Genomic DNA, 18,154 nt, shown 5'->3' on the forward strand with positions numbered 1-18,154 from the left:
TAAATAAGCCTACGTTACCCACAGATGTTACCTTGATGGCATAGTCATAACAGAGCGTCACCATCACACTGTTATCAGTTTGAATCTTGATTTTATGGAACACAATCATTTAGAAATAAAAAGATGATAAATGTAATGCAGGTCATACAACGTATAGCAGTGCTTTGTTATTTTGAACAAAAAAAAAAAACCTTTAACCCTGTTCATAATCGCAAGACTTAGGTTTACACTTGGGTGGAAGGTGTGCATGCGTACATGTAAACGGACACATGCACACACACACACAAATGCACACATAGCCACACTTATTGATCCACTTGATTGTGCCTCCAAATGAGATGCAAACCGGATGGACACATAATTGTGAAATAACACTGGGCTGTATTGAGGTGATCTATAAGAAGACATAAATCACATAATGATCAACAGGCCAGATAATGAACGATATCAGAAGACACACGGATGTTGTCATGCACGGCGGTAATGTCACATGCTTGGGTGTCGCCTCATCTCACAATTGAGCCGTGCCCGAGCAGACAAACATCTTTGTGCTCAACACCTCTGCTCTGTGTGAGCAGGACAGCTCAAGGCCAGCGTGTGTGTGTGTGTGTGCGTGTGTCTATGTGTGTCTGCGTGCATGTGCATGTGTGAACCTAAATCCACCTTCCCCTGCTCGGTTTGCCTTTAGTCTCCCCATGTCACATCACAGTGTCGTCATGGCAACAATTCTGATCGATTCAGAGCCATCTGAGACCAGTGTTAAGACAAAGCAGACATACTGTCCCATATTAATAGCTCGATGATGATCGTATCAATTATTCGTTATTCATGAGCAGACAGCACGCTGAGTGAACTCACACTTTCTTAATGTAAATCATGAAACAGTCGCAGACATAACATGTTTTGGAAATATTTGAAGTCACATTTTAACATTTATAACCATCAGTATGAAAAACAAAAAAAACCTGTGATGTCCAGAAATACATGATTACATGATACATGCTTGTAACTCAAAACATTCAAATCATCTTTCCATAATGAACGGAATTGCCACAAACTTGTTTTCAATTTCAACCCACCACTCTCATTCGGCCACTCTAAATTGCCCTTAGGTGTGATCGTGAGTGCGACTGTTTGTCTCGATGTGCCTTGCGATTGGCTGGCAACCAGTTCAGGGTGTACCCCGCCTCCTGCCTGTTGACAGCTGGGATAGGCTCCAGCTCTCCCGCAACCCTCATGAGGATGAGTGGCTAAGAAAATGGATGGATCAATAATTTAAAGCAGAGGTCCCAAACTCACTTTACCTTGGCTGGGCTGCAGACTCGCTGCACATGGATGTATGTGAAATTTAAATTAGAAATGAAAAACAATCGTATCTTCTCAAACATGTTTTTTTTTTTTAACACAAAATACAATAAAGGATGCTGGTGTTTACAACGTGTGTGCAAAACCTCTAAAAAAAAAAAACCCTCTCCTTGGCAACGTTGCTGCAACTTTCTCTCGTTGAAAATTGTTTCTCTGCTTGCATTCAGCCCGGTCGATGTCACACCTATGATAGCCATCTACCACACCGTGATTGGTTGGGTCGTCATCTCCCCACACAACACTATAAAAGTGCCATCCATATAAAACTTGAGGGCCGCACTACCATTATACTTTCATATTGAGGTGGGGGCCACAAAATATCATCTTGCGGGCTGCAAATGGCCCACGGACCGTGAGTTTGAGACCCTTGATTTAAAGGGACAGAACGTCGGTCAATGAAATATGGCACAAAACTGTAAACCTACAAACTTATTTAGGATTAGGCGGTCGCCACAGTGTGCCATCTTTTTGCATCTAACCCTCTCTAACACCCACTGTCCTCATGTCTTCCCTCACTACATCCATCAACCTTCTCTTTGGTCTTCCTCTCACTCTTTTGCCTGGCAGCGCCATCCTCAGCACCCTTCTACCAACATACTCACTCTCTCGCCTCTGAACCATCCAAACCATCGAAGTCTGCTCTCTCAAACCTTGTCTCCAAAACATCCAACTTTGGCTCTCCCTCTAATGAGGTCATGTCTAATCCTATCCAACCAGCTCACCCCGAGCGAGAACCTCAGCATCTTCATTTCTGCTACCACAAGTTCTGCTTCCTGTTGCTTCTTCAATCCCACCGTCTCTAATCTGTACATCATGGCCGGCCTCACCACCGTTTTATAAACTTTCCCCTTCATCCTAGCGGAGACTCTTCTTTCACATAACATACGAGACACCTTCCGCCGGCTGTTCCAACCTGCTTGGACCCGTCACTTAGGATTTTTCAGAACTGCTGTTAATTATTTGTACTGACTACAAGTATTTTGTTATAACAGGACACTTTAGCATTTATATAGACAATAGCATGGAAAAACAATCCAAACGACTCTTTGACCTCTATATCCAATAAGAAAAGGCACATAAATGAGAGTACTAACAGTACACTAAGTTTATGGAGACTACAGCTGTGTTTGAGATGGTTGATGAACCTTTAGACAATTTCACCTGGAAAATCTCAATGCTATATGGATTTCCTTTGCAGTAATCAACAACCCTATTGTTATTGTCGTGATTGCACATTTTTAATGAAACATTATGCTAAATAGTGTCTGAAAGAGTAACCTCATGGTCAATCTTATTACATGAATGTTCCCAAAAGGGTGCTAACTGTAAACAAACGACGATTCACACTCACATTCACGCCTACAGGCAATTTTAGTCTTCAATTAACCTAGCATGCATGTTTTTGGAATGTGGAAGGAAATCAGAAAACCCATACAGTCACGGGGACAACATGAAAACGCCACACAGAGAGGTTGGATTTGAATCCCGGACCTCAAACTGTTAGGCAGATGAGCTAACCATTCCGCCTCACAAAAACATACAAAACCTATTTCACAAAGCATCAAGAAAGGATGAAACAAGACCCGCTTATTAAGTTTATGCTTAAAACGCTCAAAGACCTCAGCTCTTGGTGTATTTTTGAATTTAAGATGAACTCAGATAAGAAAGGGAAGGCAGAATTATGAAAAGATTTAGCCAAACAAAACTAAAGGCTAAGAAAGAGGCCCAGCATTCTTGCATGTGTTCATGTATTTGTATCCTTGACCAACACAGTATCTGACATGCCAGATTTACTCCATGGGCAATTCAAAATCACAATGAAGCCCCTTTGGTTTTGCCATCAGAATCACTCACGGAAATGTAGCAAACTAATGAAAGTATGAGGTCTCCATATAAGCGGCCAGACATTTGCACACATACCAGTACCACAGATACCAATTATAGGTCTCTTAAAATGTGTTTCTATTTTTCCCGTTAAATCTCCATGATTTCCGGGTGCCCCAGACACTCTTCTGCTAACTACAGGGTGTGCACTAAGTGATAAAATTACACTAAATCAACATTTTTTTTTTTACACGATTTTACTGTCCACCAAAAGTTATTTGATAGAAATTAGTTATTTTGATCATCTATAAGCATAATAAACATTTTGGATATGTCTCTGAAATTTCTGTCCACCCTGTCATCATGAGTTAACTGCCCTCTGATGTTTTCGGTGACATTATTTATGATCAGCATTTTGTTTTTCTTCAACAGAGGCTGAGGGTTGCAGTGATTGGCACAGTGGGACAGTAATACATGGATTGAAGGTATTTGTTGTTTTACCAAGCGCTTTTACAAGTGCTTCTCCTTATTATCACATTAATGATGTTGAAGAATAACAGAACACTGCTGATCTCAATGGAAAACTCAAGACTCCTGCCAATCTGAGACCTACACAATCCCAAGACCTTTGGAATTTGAGTATGAAAAAAGACAAAGACCTTAAAAATGTTCTCTCAAGACCAATAACACAACACTAAGGTTTCAAAATTTTCATCATATAGTGTGTGTAGCTGGACGTGTCCATTAAATTGTGATAATTAGCCAAAAATGTACATGTGGTTATCCAACCTGGAGTTTATCCAATATTCATTTCTCATCTACTCAGTACATAACATATGCAGTTTGATTTAAAAAAATCTCCACTTTTCAGGGGTAAAACGTTAATGTGTCAATGGCGCTTCATATCAGCTCTTGTGTGAATTGTGTGTGTTGGCCATCACATGTGAACAAAAATGAAACTATAATGAAATTGAACCCCGTTTTTATTTTTTCTTCACACAGGTGAAAAGGCACGGGAATGGTCACGATTGCGTGATATGCGCTGACACGCAACAACAACATGACATGAGACTAAACCAGTGTTGCCTGGAGCAGCTGTAAGGGTGGGGAGCGTTGGCCAGTATTTGGGTTCATACGAGGAGGGACGCGTCACATTTACTTAATGTCAACAGCCATGGATAACTGGTCAGGAGTCAAAGTTCAACGCTGATGTTTCAGAACATTTCTATTCCCCTAAAAACACACTGGCTGGTTTTGTATCAACACACAAATGTCCATCTTTATTTGTTGTCTGAGTGCGTGTGTGTGCGTGTGCGTGCATGTGTGTATGGATGCGTGTTTGCGTGAGTTTGTGTGGACACTGTACTCTATGTGAAGAGAATAAACAAAACAAAAAGAACACAGACTTCAGCAAGTAGAGGTGAGGGGGGGGGGGGATAGGGTGAGCGTAAGGAAGGCTTATTAGTGGAAAACAGATGGCCCCCACTACTTACAGTGGCCCTACTGGGAGGGACAACTCTCTGCGCCTCCGAGTTACCAGCGCCACCGAGTGGGGCTGTGTGTTTAAACACAGCGCACTATTGTCGTGTTAACTTGTCAACAAAGGGCAAATTTGTGGCGCCTCTGGCTGGATGCCATGCGTTCATCTTTTTTGTGGCTTTGGAGAAGAAAAATTGCAGCCCCGCAACAGACTGGCACGATGAGGAAGCGTTAATATGCACAAATGCGTTGGTAATTGCATCGGGGCCATCAGTCAAACGTGTCACCGTAATGCGCATAGGTGCGTGTGCAAGTGGACACGTGCACGCATGACAGACAGTGAGTGGAAATGAAGGATTTGGACTTCCATCCCGTTACATTATGCAGCAGATGGCGTCCAGGCCGGGCCCCGGCCAGGCCTCTCCCAGGAGACGGAGAGCGAGGGAGAGATGATGGGGGAGGAGTGAAAAAAGTGTAAGGGACAAAGCTGTTTTTTTTTCCCTCTTACTTGCACATGTTTGATTTCTCTTTTTTATTTTTCGACGCACTTCCTCTTGGTTGGATCGTAGGACCGAGTCACGGCTCCTCCCCTCCTTCTCCTGCTCCAGCTGAGGCTCCACCTGAGCCCATCCACGAGGGCCTGACTCGGGCTGACCTGTGAAGAAAGGAGCGTAGGACAGAGGGAGGGAGGGGGGGGAGAAATGATGCAGGTGGAGTATACAGTATATGGGAGCGGATGGCAACACAAGAACCCATTAAAATTTGGGATTATTTCAATCAAATAAAGACGACCTGTCTGAAGTGCTGGTCGCACTAGGATCAAATTCATACGGCAGCTGACTTGATCAGATGCCACAATCAATACGCTAACAAATACACCTACGTAGCAGGCTGTTAGATCTCACAGATCTGTGCCCCTGGCCCTTTTTGTTTTGTCTTTTCTGCATTAATTGTGCCAACGCAGTGAGTGTGGGCCAGATGTCACCGCGACCTGTGGGGATTATTACAAATCTGTTGGCCTCATTGTATATTTGGACCCCTTAGAGCCCCGGCCCCTTGCACTACTCCCGCTGAAGTTCTAGGAACAAACAAGACCCGAACCAGATTGCTAATGTGCAAAATAACAAGCTTGGCCTCTGCGAATGGACATGTGGGACTTTTTGAGACTTTACTGTCCTCCTTCCAGTGACCGTGGCTTGGGCCCAATGGCCACCGGGGACCCCTTGATGCTTCCCAGTTTGGCCAGAATGGTGCCATGATCCTTGGCAAAGCTACGCACCTAATGAACTCATCAGCCAGCTGGGGGCTGTGGATGCAGGAAAGGTTGAGGTGCAGGGTCGGCGTAAGCACACGACAATACCAAAAGTGTCCCAAAAATGTAACTTTTGCAAATATATTACTTCAATAAATGAACAACAGCGGTGGCTTGCGATATGAATGACCAGACCTTTGTCAAGGTACGAACTAAGTTGTCAATTTTTTGCTTTGACTTCTGAGCGCCAAATTGAGATACAAATGCAGTATTGTGGCAGTGAACTCAACTCAGTTTAGCAGATAGTTAACAATGCTTCCCCTTGAGCTATTTATTCACACTGTCACCTGTTTACTGTCAAACTAAATAGCTTTATTTCAGGAAAGTCAGCTCAGCTTAATACTAGCAAACTATGGAAAATGCCATAGACAAGGTAATGGATAGCATCAGTGTGACGGCATTACAACTCTTTAAGCCAGTGATTCCCAACCTGTTTGTAATCGAACCAAAAAAATAAATCTATTTGTGTGACGTATGACGACATACAGAACATAGAAGTGCTTTACTATTAAATACCAAAAAGTACATAATTAACATGTCCATACACTTTTGTGACATTTTATGCTTGGTCGTGTGCCTTGAAATTTTTCAAATGTAAAATTTGTGCTCTGGCTCAACAAACGTCGGGAATTACTGCTTGAAAGCAACGAATGGTTGAACACAAACAGAAGAGCCGCAGATGTACGTAGACACTATCACAAGTATATTTTCTTTATCATCTGTGAAAAATTACGAACATTATTGCAGCTTGAGCTAAATTGTGATCATTTCCATGTCATATATTTCTATATGTCTGTCTTATACTGAGGCGGCACAGTTCATCAGCTAGTAAAGCGTTGGCCTCACAGTTCTGAGGACTCGGGCTCAATCCCGGCCCCGCCTGTGTGGAGTTTGCATGTTCTCCTTGTGCCTGCGTGGGTTTTCTCCGGCCACTCCGGTTTCCTCCCACATTCCTAAAAAACATGCAACATTAATTGGACACTCTAAATAGCCCATAGGTGTGATTGTGAGTGTGACTGTTATCTGTCTCTATGTGCCCTGTGATTTGTTGGCAACCAGTTCAGGGAGTACCCCGCCTCCTGCCCATTGACAGCTGGGATAGCCTGCAGCACTCCCTGTGACACTCGTGAGGATAAGAGGCAAAGAAAATAGATGGATGGATGGATGGATGGATGGATGGATGGATGGATGGATGGATGGATGGATGGATGGATGGATGGATGGATGGATGGATGGATGTCTTATACAGCGACCAGGTGGCTAAGGTGGGCACACCAGAATAAGCAGCACAATATCCATTGAGTTGAAACAAATTAAAGTAAAAAAAAAATAATAATGATGGATTTGTGTGTACCTCACTTTATTCACTGGAGTCGAGTTACTTTTGCACAATTAAAAATGTAGTATACTGTCTTCTACATCTGTTGTATCAGATGCAGATTTAAATAACTGGAAATAAAAGCGGAAATCTTCTCATGTCTCATATTCATCTTTTTGATTCCGGGGTGCATAAAATATAAACCAGTTGACAGCAAAAATCAAAGAATTGGCTTCACTTGGTACTTGGAACTTGAGTGTACATCCGCTGCATCACACAGAGGAATAATATTTAGACCCTTTCATCTTATACAGAAACCTGGATATACTTGAGCTTCTCAGTGGGATAGATAGATAGATAGATAGATAGATAGATAGATAGATAGATAGATAGATAGATAGATAGATAGATAGATAGATAGATAGATAGATAGATAGATAGATAGATAGATAGATAGATAGATAGATAGATAGATAGATAGATAGATAGATAGATAGATAGATAGATAGATAGATAGATAGATAGATAGATAGATAGATAGATAGATAGATAGATAGATAGATAGATAGATAGATAGATAGATAGATAGATAGATAGATAGATAGATAGATAGATAGAAAATGCAAACGCTACGCAGGTGGGCTGGATTTGAACCGAGGCCCTCAGAACAGTGAGGCCGATGTGCAAACCAGTCGATCACCATGTCGCATGATTTAAAAAATAAAAATAAAAAACTTTGGCAAGAAGATAAGGTAGTCGACATGTCACTTTTCTGTCTATATCAAATGGGATTGAATTGCTTTGAGTGGCACACTCCATTATGGTGGAAAAAATTGGGGGAGAAAAATGAAAAATAGAAGAGAGGACATTGCTTCGGTCTACGATTCGCTAGAGCAATTAGCATAATGATTTCATTTCTGCTGAGTGGTGTTGGTTTATTTTTTTCGATTCCTTGAGAAGGATAAAAGCGTCTTTGTAACAGGGCTGCATTGACAAAATCAGATCAGAAGATTTGAATCATATTGGTGATAAAAACAAAAATGCTTTAAATTACATGACAGTACAGCTCATTTTAAAACTCATTGTAGCCATTATTTCTCATGCGAAGGTTAGTCAACACGCAAGAAGGAAAATATTTTTTTTAAAAAAGCAATCACCACAATTATCACATGTGACAATGTCATTGAAATTGGAGTAATTAAAGTCCTTGGGTCACATTAGATTCTACACAGTGTTGTGGTTGTAAAACAGCGGGTTGGAAATTTTGTGTTTTGAGCTTCAATTCCTGAGTGACGTCACAAACTCTCACGGAAGATCCCGAATGAAGGGATGTGTGCACATCGGCAAGTATACGTGTGTGTGCGCATGCGTGTGCGCATGTGTGTGCGCGCGTGCGTGTCTGTGTGTGTGTCTGTGTGTGTGAGGGGAAGAACAGGAGGTGCGGAATCCAGAAAGCTCTTGGTCCCATGTGAAAATGTGGCCATGGTCGGCACCATCTGTGCACCCAGCAGGGAGCGCTCTCAGTCATTTAGACACACAAAGGTGCTCTCTCTTTCCCTACTCTTGACACGACCAAAACACCGCAAGCACACGCACACGCCCAGAGTTCAATGATGTGCATTTCAATGGTCCGTAAGAAAGAACACTAGACAAGTACTATTCAGGACAAAGTACACTGTTATGCATTTACTTTGCATATGCTGTGTTCATTTTTTTTTTTTTTTTTTGACTGTGCAGTGGTGCCGTGACTTGCGAGTTTAATTTGGTCCACAACCATGTTCGGAACTGAAAATGTTTTGCATCTGAAATCATCGTTTCTTACGTAAATGAATAAAATGGCAAGTCATCCATTCGAGCCCCACTTAAAAACAGCAAATGTTTTCATCCATCCATTTTCCGAGCTGCTTATCCTCATGAGAGTCGCGGTGGTGCTGGAGCCTATCTCAGCTATCATCAGGCAGGAGGTAGGGCACACCCTGAAGTGGTTGCCAGCCAATCGCAGAGCACAGAGAGACTGACAGCAGTTGCACTCATAATCACACTGAGGGGCAATTTAGTGTCCAATTAATGTTGCATGTTTTTGGGATGTGGGAGGAAACCGGAGTGGCCGGAAAAAAAAACCCACGCAGGCATGAGGAGAACGTGCAAACTTCGCCCAGGCAGGGCCAGGATTTGAACCCCTGTGATAACCAGCACCCCACCGTGTCACCAGCAAATGTTTTTAATAAGAAAAAATAGGGACTTGGCAGCACGGTGGATCAGCTGGCCTCACAGTTCTGAGGTTCCACGTTCTCCCCGTGCCTGCGTGGGTTTCCTCCGGGCACTCCGGTTTCCTCCTACATTCCAAAAACATGCAACATTAATTGAACACTCTAAATTGCCTGTGGGTGTGATTGTGAGTGCGGCTGTTTGTCTCAATGTGTCCTGTGATTGGCTGGCAACCAGTTCAGGGTCACTGCTACCCATTGACAGCTGGGATAGGCTTCAGCCCTCCCCATGACCCTCGTGAGGATAAGTGGTGAAGTAAAATGGATGAATAAAAGTAGGGACTCTATACTGAACTCTTTTTATTTTAAACTATACAATAAAAACATCATTAAATAGAATGTAAAGAATTAAACCATTTCTGCATCATTGTTTGAGGTTTCAATTCCCATTGAGATTGTGCTCCTTCTGGTCCGTGCACCTTGATCCACAGTGGGCACTACAAGAGACATCCACAATAAACAAAAGAGTTTTGCAACTATATTCATAATTTTTCATAGAGGATATGGAATAAATGCCTGTGAATATTGTTGTATTTTCCGTCTACATGTGTTTCGCCGCCATTTTTGTTCACAAATCCATTGTTCAATGGTTTAAAACTACCGCCAAATACTGCCATAAGTCAATGCCAGTTTTGTTAGCCATCTTACGGACTTTCATAGGTTATGTTCTTTGCTCAAATTTCTTTTGAATTCGGCCTCTTATTTTGAAGAGTTGTACACATGTGTACAGCTTGTTGTAAAGTTTACTGCCATCAGTTATAGCTTGTAACTCAAATCACAATATAGGCAAGAAAGAGTCTGGCCAATAGCTCGAAAGGTTGAGGTACCACTGAATTTAGCAAATTGTGATTGGCTGGCAACCAATTCAGGGTGTACCCCGCCTCCTTCCCGTTGACAGCTGAGATAGGTTCCAGCACTCCTGTGAACCTCATGAGGATAAGCAGCTAAGAAAGTGGATGCATGCATTTATTTTAGTGAATCAGAGGGGAAATTCTACATAACATTCAAAGAAGGGATGCCATAGAAAAGGGGGCCACAGCACTTTGGGGTTCAATTGCCCCTTAAACACAGTCAGGATTTTAACTTGCTTTGCGATGCAAAGAATTACATGATTTTCATTTTAAAAAATGGGTTTAAAATATTAACTTGAACTTTAAACTATTTAATTGCTTGTATGCAAGTAGTTTGTTCTCTGGAGTGCCTGTCACTTCATCAAGTCAAATTACACAAATGAATGAGTCTTGCATTAGCTGCACATTTCTGAAAAAGTGTCAGAGGAATTTCGTTAGGTTATGACATAACATCAACTTTACACTGAGTTTCTCTACCCATGAGTTGGCAACTACAGGAAGATTTGCCATTTTCAACCAAAGACTGCTGTCCAGTCACTGAACTCCAAGGGAGCCCCAAAATGTCAAATTCAAAAGGTAAGCAGGGCTGCAGTGTTGACACCGATGTGCATTAACAGCATTATGGCATTATTTTACAATAATATAGCAGATACCCAAAGTTGTTGACGCAAAGGTGTTATTAGTGTTTCCCAATGTGTCCCTCGGGTGAATACATGACAGTATTTCATCTAACCAAATGCAATTAGGTGGCGGGTTGGTGATCTAGTGCTGACAACAACAATCACAAGAGCAAGTACACAAATGATGCTTTGACATCATCTTTATGGGAGTTCGTTTTACTCTCAAAAACTCTGAACTGTTCGGTCGCCCTAACTCTGCCACAGGTCGGCATGATAATAAGAACGGTGCTCTGTAATAGTTCTACTGTATGGGGGCGGGGGGAGTAAGCAGTGACTCAATTTTTGACCAAAGAATGTCAGCGAGGGCGGCACAGTGTCACAATTGGGGTTCAGATCCCGGCCCCGCCTGTGTGGAGTTTGCATTTCTCCAGCCCTTCCATTCTCCTCCCACATCCCAAAAAGATGCAACATTAATTGGACACTCTAAATTGCCCCTTGTGAGTGTGTGTGAGTTTTTCTCTCCATGTGCCTTGCGATTGGCTGGCAACCAGTTCAGGGTGTACCCCGCCTCCTGCCCGGCGACAGCTGGGATAGGCACCAGCACTCCTGCAACCCTTATGAGAATAAGCAGCTCAGAAAAGGGATGGATGGATGGATGGATGGATGATGGATGGATGGATGGATGGATGGATGGATGGATGGATGGATGGATGGATGGATGGATGGATGGATGGATGGATGGATGGATGGATGGATGGGGATGCGTGTTTGTGTATGTGTGTGCATGTGTGTGTGCGTGTGTGTGCACGTGTGAGTAGAGAGAAAGAGAGTGAGAGAAAGAGAGAGAAGACAGAGAGAGGAGAGACAGAGGTTTCATGCATTAATATGTTATTAATCTCACAGTAATTACTAGTTTGGATTCAATTATCCTAAATTATCCATATTATATTAAATGAGATAATTATTACAAAGTGTTTGATGCTTTGTTGGGGGTGGGACATGGGTCATAGAAGAACACATTAAATCTTGAGGCAAAAATATTTTCTAAGCATGTTTTGTTGTCACAAATGACTTGACTTGTTCTTACCCATTCTGCCTCCTCTCTTTGGCCTGTAATGTTATCTTCCTTCCTCCTTTCTCTCTTTCTGGTCCCTCTCGTGGCTCCCCATCCACCTGAGAGTAGGCTGACAAAGTGACTAATCCTCCCCATTTCACAGCTCCATCCGACTGCTCCCAGCTCCCTGGCTATGTTCACATTTGGGAGTGATGGCTGACCATACGACATACGTCATAGGAGTCCAAGGTGTTTGGGTTTCCCGTCGGCGGCGTAAGAATGACTCAAACAGCTGGAGTCATTAACCACTTCCTGTTGGCAACTTCTCTAAGAAGCCCACCTACCAAGAGAACGATAGATAGATAGATAGATAGATAGATAGAAGATAGATAGATAGATAGATAGATAGATAGATAGAGATAGATAGATAGATATAGATAGATAGATAGAGATAGATAGATAGATAGATAGATAGATAGATAGATAGATAGAAGATAGATAGATAGATAGATAGATAGATAGATAGATAGATAGATAGATAGAGATAGATAGATAGATAGATAGATGATAGATAGATAGATAGATAGATAGATAGATAGATAGATGTACGCTATCTGCACTCCAAATGCTGATACTGTATGTGTGTACTGCCGCTCAGCTGAACAGTGCTGCACATTGCGTAAAAGAAAAGTATGTGATGGTATGCTAAACTATTGCTACAGTTGTCCTGCTGATGTTAATTTTAAAGTTTGTGGTATTCTCAGGAAACAAATATCATACAGTATATTTTGTACTCTTTGTTTTATCATGCTATTTATTTTTAATGCATGCAAACTGAAACGGTTCTTTTGCTTCTACTGTACTGCCTGTCTTCCTCCTCAGCCCCCTCTAACGCTTACTCTTACGTTCCTGCCTGAAGATAGCTGGGACAGGCTCCCTCACTCCCGTGAGGACAAGTGGCTCAGAAAATGGATGGATGGATGGATGGATACATGTGCTTACTATTATGCAGCACAAGTGCATCAGATTGTAAAGTATGCTTCAGCGGCTTTTAAGTATGTTGGCAAGTTGTGTCTAACAAGGTGAAAAGCGCTTCGGGTTCTCCCAAAAGAGTGACCAATTAAATAAGTGGATCGAGGGCATTGCGCATTTGGTTCGGACAGTAGAATGCCGTCATTTAGCAGTTGAGAAATACTGTAGTTGTTACTCTAAAAAGTGTTAAATTCAGGTGAAAGTTTGCATGTTCAATAAATGTTTGTCATTTCAATAATATTGAAAACATTTAAAATTGAACTAATAATCAAAAATATATTTTCATCACCGTCATGTACCGTGGAGTGATTCGGGCATCACGGACCACCACCAATCAAGTCGTCAGCGTGCGCGCGTCTGCGTCCGTGGGCTCCAGCTGTCAAGAGGCCTCTTTCTCCTGGTCCTGACACGTCTCCAATACACCCTGTTGTGAGACTCTCCATGTCACCCCAACACACACCCATGCAGACTTGGAGCCCAGGGCGACCTGTCCGTCATCTCTTACACAGTCAATTCTCTCTCATGCATGCTAGATTTGCAGCGATTTTGTCCTTCTGGCACTGCGTGTAGTGTGACTCGGTGTGTTCGTGGCAGTGATGGTGAGCACGGTGGCTGCAAGCCACGGCCGCTCATTGAGCTTCTTCTTATAATTGTAATCACCTCTTTAGGCACAACAAAAGTCTGCACACTTACTGGCATGTAGCGTCTTCATCTCCTTGCCTGTCAGGAGGAGGGATGGATGGCAGGTGTGGTGGTCAGCAGGACTAATAAGGGGACTGAAAGCTCACAAATGAGCAATAGCATCCAAACTGAAGTAATGTAATTTTCAATTTTTTCGCCCCCATCTTCATTGAGTCTAATACAGTGGCACTTTGTGATATGAGTGACCAGATTTTTTTTTTTTTATATATATGAGCTGTCATCTGCCTTTTCTTTCAATTTGGCATAAAGAATTCATGAACAAACTTTTAGCTGTTTATTGCCTCTCATAGTTGAAGTGTCCTTTCACATTAAATGTAAAACAAATACAGGAGAATTAGATCACATTTCCTCTAAGTCTGCTATAAATGAATAAATGTGTGTAACAGTGTTATAAAAGTTCAACCATATAGATAGATGTTTGAACACAAACACAGAGACGATATCAAAATACTCACATGCATATATTCTTTATTCTCTGCAGAGAATGACTATTGTTTCCATATTCATGTCATGTCATGTCTGTCTTGTACTGCCTCCTGGTGGCCGAAGGGCACACGCCAGAAGGAGGAGCACAAAATGGATTGAATTAAAGCAGAAAGTATGATAAAAAACTGTTTGTTTTTATTTCCACTTAATTATGCCACTATGCTTTCTAAGTTAAGTTAAAATTATCAAATACATTTATTGTTCTTTGAGGCTGGAAATAATTAATTGCATTTTCCATCAATGAGCGCAAACATTTGAGATCTCTGAGTTATGAGTGAGTCATATCTCAAGGCTGCACTGTACAATACAGTTTTCAACTCAATGCGCCCTGATGAAAAAGTATGACAAGGAAAACAAAAGGAAGGATTTTCAGCATACATATTTATTTTTTTATTTTATTGGAACAGTAACTTTCATATGCAAAAATCGTACTTGCATCTGTTACGGTTTTGTTCTGTTGCCTGGAAACTCTAAATATTGACAAAAGTTTATTTTGGCTCCCGCATAGCAAATTCCGAACTGAACTTCGAATTTAATTGCTGCTATAAATGCCTAATCTGACATTCAAATGAAGTAAAATTCAACAGATTAATCATGCGCTCGATTTTGATTGCTTAATCTATGATTGGATTACCCAAAAAAAATTACTACATCCAAGAATTCCAATCCATCATTAAAACAGAACAGCTATACATATTAAGCATTGTACACCTGCGCGCAAACAAATCATAAAAAACAGCCCCTGTAATAAAAACAATACACTCAAACAAATTAAGCACATCCATCATGACATTATTATATTTCTTTTCTGTCATTCAGGAAAGCTTAAATGTGTACTAAGACACGTTTGTTTTCCGTTCTTTATTATTACACACGCGCATCTTCGCCCCTTACACCCCCCCAACCCCCTCCCCATGGGAGGCAGAAAGTGCTCCAGGGGGCTCGGGGGGCGTGCACAACAATGAGCGCGTGCACGACAGAGAGAGAGAGAGAGGGAGAGAGAGAGAGAGAGAGAGGAGAGAGAGAGAGAGAGAGAGAGAGAGGGGGGGGGTTAGACAATACCTTTCGTCAAATATATTCCAGCCCCTCCGTCCGTGAAGTGAGCCTTTATTAGACGGGGGTCGTTTGGATCTTATCTCACACGTGATACCAGGAGAGTGAAAGGAAGGGAAACGACCCCCGTCAAGTCAAGTGACTTCCTATCGTCATCAACAACAACAGCAACATCATCATCATCAGTCGTCGTCACCTTCCTGCACGTGGACGGACGAGTAGCCGGCGAGCCGCCTCTATTGTCTCTCCACCGCCGCACATGTGGAGGATCCGAACCTTCTGACGACCCCAGAGAGGTGGCGGACATCACCTGTAGTCGCCGATTCCCCCGCGAAGGTTTCACCGAGGCGCACTTCGATGCGTGCCAGTTGGAAAAGAAAAAAAGTTGACGTTGAAGTTGCATGTGCAACACCAAGCTGGAATATGTTTTCAAGTTCAGCATCTTTTTAGGATATTTGCGAGACACACAAAAAAAGCAAAACAAACAAACAAAAAACTTACAACTTTATCAAGGTGAGTATTACACAAAAATATGCTGGATTTGTTTGAAATGTTTCTCTTAGGAGAACTAGTAAAGTGTTGATGAAGCAATGTATTTAATTTCTGATTGATGGAGGAACTGTGATTTTTTTTTTTTTAACAATCTATCTGAGGGACATTTTGGCAACACTCAGCCTAAGCAGTTGTGTTTATCACTGACAGATGGCCGAGTCTTATTGTTTATTCTGTGATAAATGGATTTGCATGATGGAGGTTGTCATTTAAAAACGATAAAAGCGTTCTTTCAGTATTTAAACAACAACAACAAAACATACGAACATTGGGAAAATAAAATATTATTCGATAGTCCGTCTCCATCCAATTCTCTTGCTGGAGGATATTCATAATTTGAAGTTCAAGTGTCATCACGCGTTGAAAATAGACTGAATTTACTTTCAATCCCTGTTGAAAAATGTTACTGAAAAAAATGGGATTAATTAATTCGAAGACATGGCTTGCATTTGATCAAAATGTTGCGAACTGACCACATTTTTCACTCTTTTGTTTAAGTTGCATTTTGATCATGTGAAACCGATGTTTTCAGTATGTTCATATTAAGCAAATCCAAATAACTTTTTTCCCCCCTTGGTGCATGCACCTATGAATGAATAAAAAGAACAGAAAATAAAGACATAATAATCCTAATGTTTTATCCCCTTCAGGCTAAACGAAGGATATTAAAGATGATGCTCAGTCCGGACCAGGCCGAGGCGGACCTCTCGTGGACTCAATCCGACCCGGAGACGCTGCTGAGCGGCCTCAAGTCTGCGGGTTGCTCGTCGGAAGAGCCGGCGGAGGGCGACGAACGGGCGAGCAAGTGCCGGGCGGATCAGCCTCTGAGCCGCGAGGAGAAGCGGCGACGGCGGCGGGCGACCGCCAAGTACCGCTCGGCCCACGCCACCAGGGAGCGGATCCGGGTGGAGGCGTTCAACGTGGCCTTCGCGGAGCTCCGCAAACTGCTGCCCACTTTGCCACCGGACAAGAAATTGTCCAAGATTGAGATCCTCAGACTGGCTATCTGCTACATCTCGTATCTCAACCATGTCCTGGATGTTTAAAAAAAAAAAAGAAAGAAAGAAAAAGACCAGGTATATATTTGGCCTTTGAGATTGTTTTTTCTTTCTCTATTTTCAGATCTTCCACTTTGCTTTTATTTTGTCCCCGCACGCAACAGGCTCGTTCATTACAGAGCCGTGGCTGACACGCGGTGACGTCACCACCGAGTACCGGAACAATAATACTGAAATTAAAAGTCCAATTCCAATTGAAAAGATCCGTCCACAGTTCACGATGCAGGGCGATGAATGACAGAGTGGAAACTTGAAGTTCCAAGTTTAGTTTGCCACGAGAGAGCAGGAGAGAATGCGTAAGTGCCACTTATGAAATAGAAAACGCTGACCTTAATTCTTTGTTTGTTTGTTTGTTTTCTTACGGAATTATTTATTTAATTGTGTTGCTATTTAAGACTCATTTATTTATGTATACCTCGGGCGCGTATGTATGCGTGTGCGTGCGTGTGTGTGTGTTGATTTTTGCCTCGATATTTTAGACTGTGACGTTCAACTTGGAAAGTGGTGGTCCTTTTTAAAAAAAATGCACTTTCTGTTAATTTATTTCACGTGAGTCTGGTGTAGGTTTTAATTATTATTATTATTGTCATCATTTGATGTCTATTGTTTATCAATAGCAACGATAAGCACTTGAAAATGGAGCACACTGGCTCTATAAAATATTTATTTCCTTATAGTTGAGATGGACTGCTCATGAATTTCATTTTTAAAACAATTATGGCCAACGGCTTCCACCACCGAGGGATTGACTTTATTCAGCCTCTTTTTGCTGTGACCAAAAAGAAACAAACAAATAATTTACAAGAAGTACTCTGAATTTATTACGTTCAATACTTCGATGTTTTTGGGTTGTTGGGGGTCGGGGGTAAGGGTGGGGGTATTTGTTTTATTGTCTCTGCTTTGTATTTGGAAATTAACGATGTGCTTTTTCTAGCGAAGAGAAAAAAAAACATATCCTCTATCCAAAGATTTTTTTTTTTGTCTCTTCAGGGTTGTGTAGACTACTTGTTGCTTACATGCACATCTTTTGTAGTAGAGCTATTGTGTGACTGCTGGTTTCTAAAGGATAAACTTTTCATATTTTCTGGTGTTATTTTCAATTAAAAAAAACGAGATAAATGAAGAACACCTTGGTCTTTCGTTGTGTACCCTCTTAGATTGTGTTATTTAGATTTCGAAAT

The 18,154-nt window shown here is 41.8% G+C and overlaps 1 protein-coding gene across 1 annotated transcript; it reads left to right on the forward strand.

Moving 5' to 3' along the window:
* The first annotated feature begins 16,586 nt into the window (after positions 1-16,586).
* nhlh2 (nescient helix loop helix 2) lies at positions 16,587-16,961 on the forward strand. Its single transcript, XM_061811203.1, has one exon. The coding sequence runs from the start codon at positions 16,587-16,589 to the stop codon at positions 16,959-16,961; it is 375 nt and encodes a 124-aa protein (XP_061667187.1).
* Positions 16,962-18,154: the final 1,193 nt, after the last annotated feature.

Source organism: Syngnathoides biaculeatus, chromosome 2 (assembly GCF_019802595.1).
Source record: "Syngnathoides biaculeatus isolate LvHL_M chromosome 2, ASM1980259v1, whole genome shotgun sequence".
Taxonomy (NCBI): Eukaryota; Metazoa; Chordata; class Actinopteri; order Syngnathiformes; family Syngnathidae; genus Syngnathoides; species Syngnathoides biaculeatus.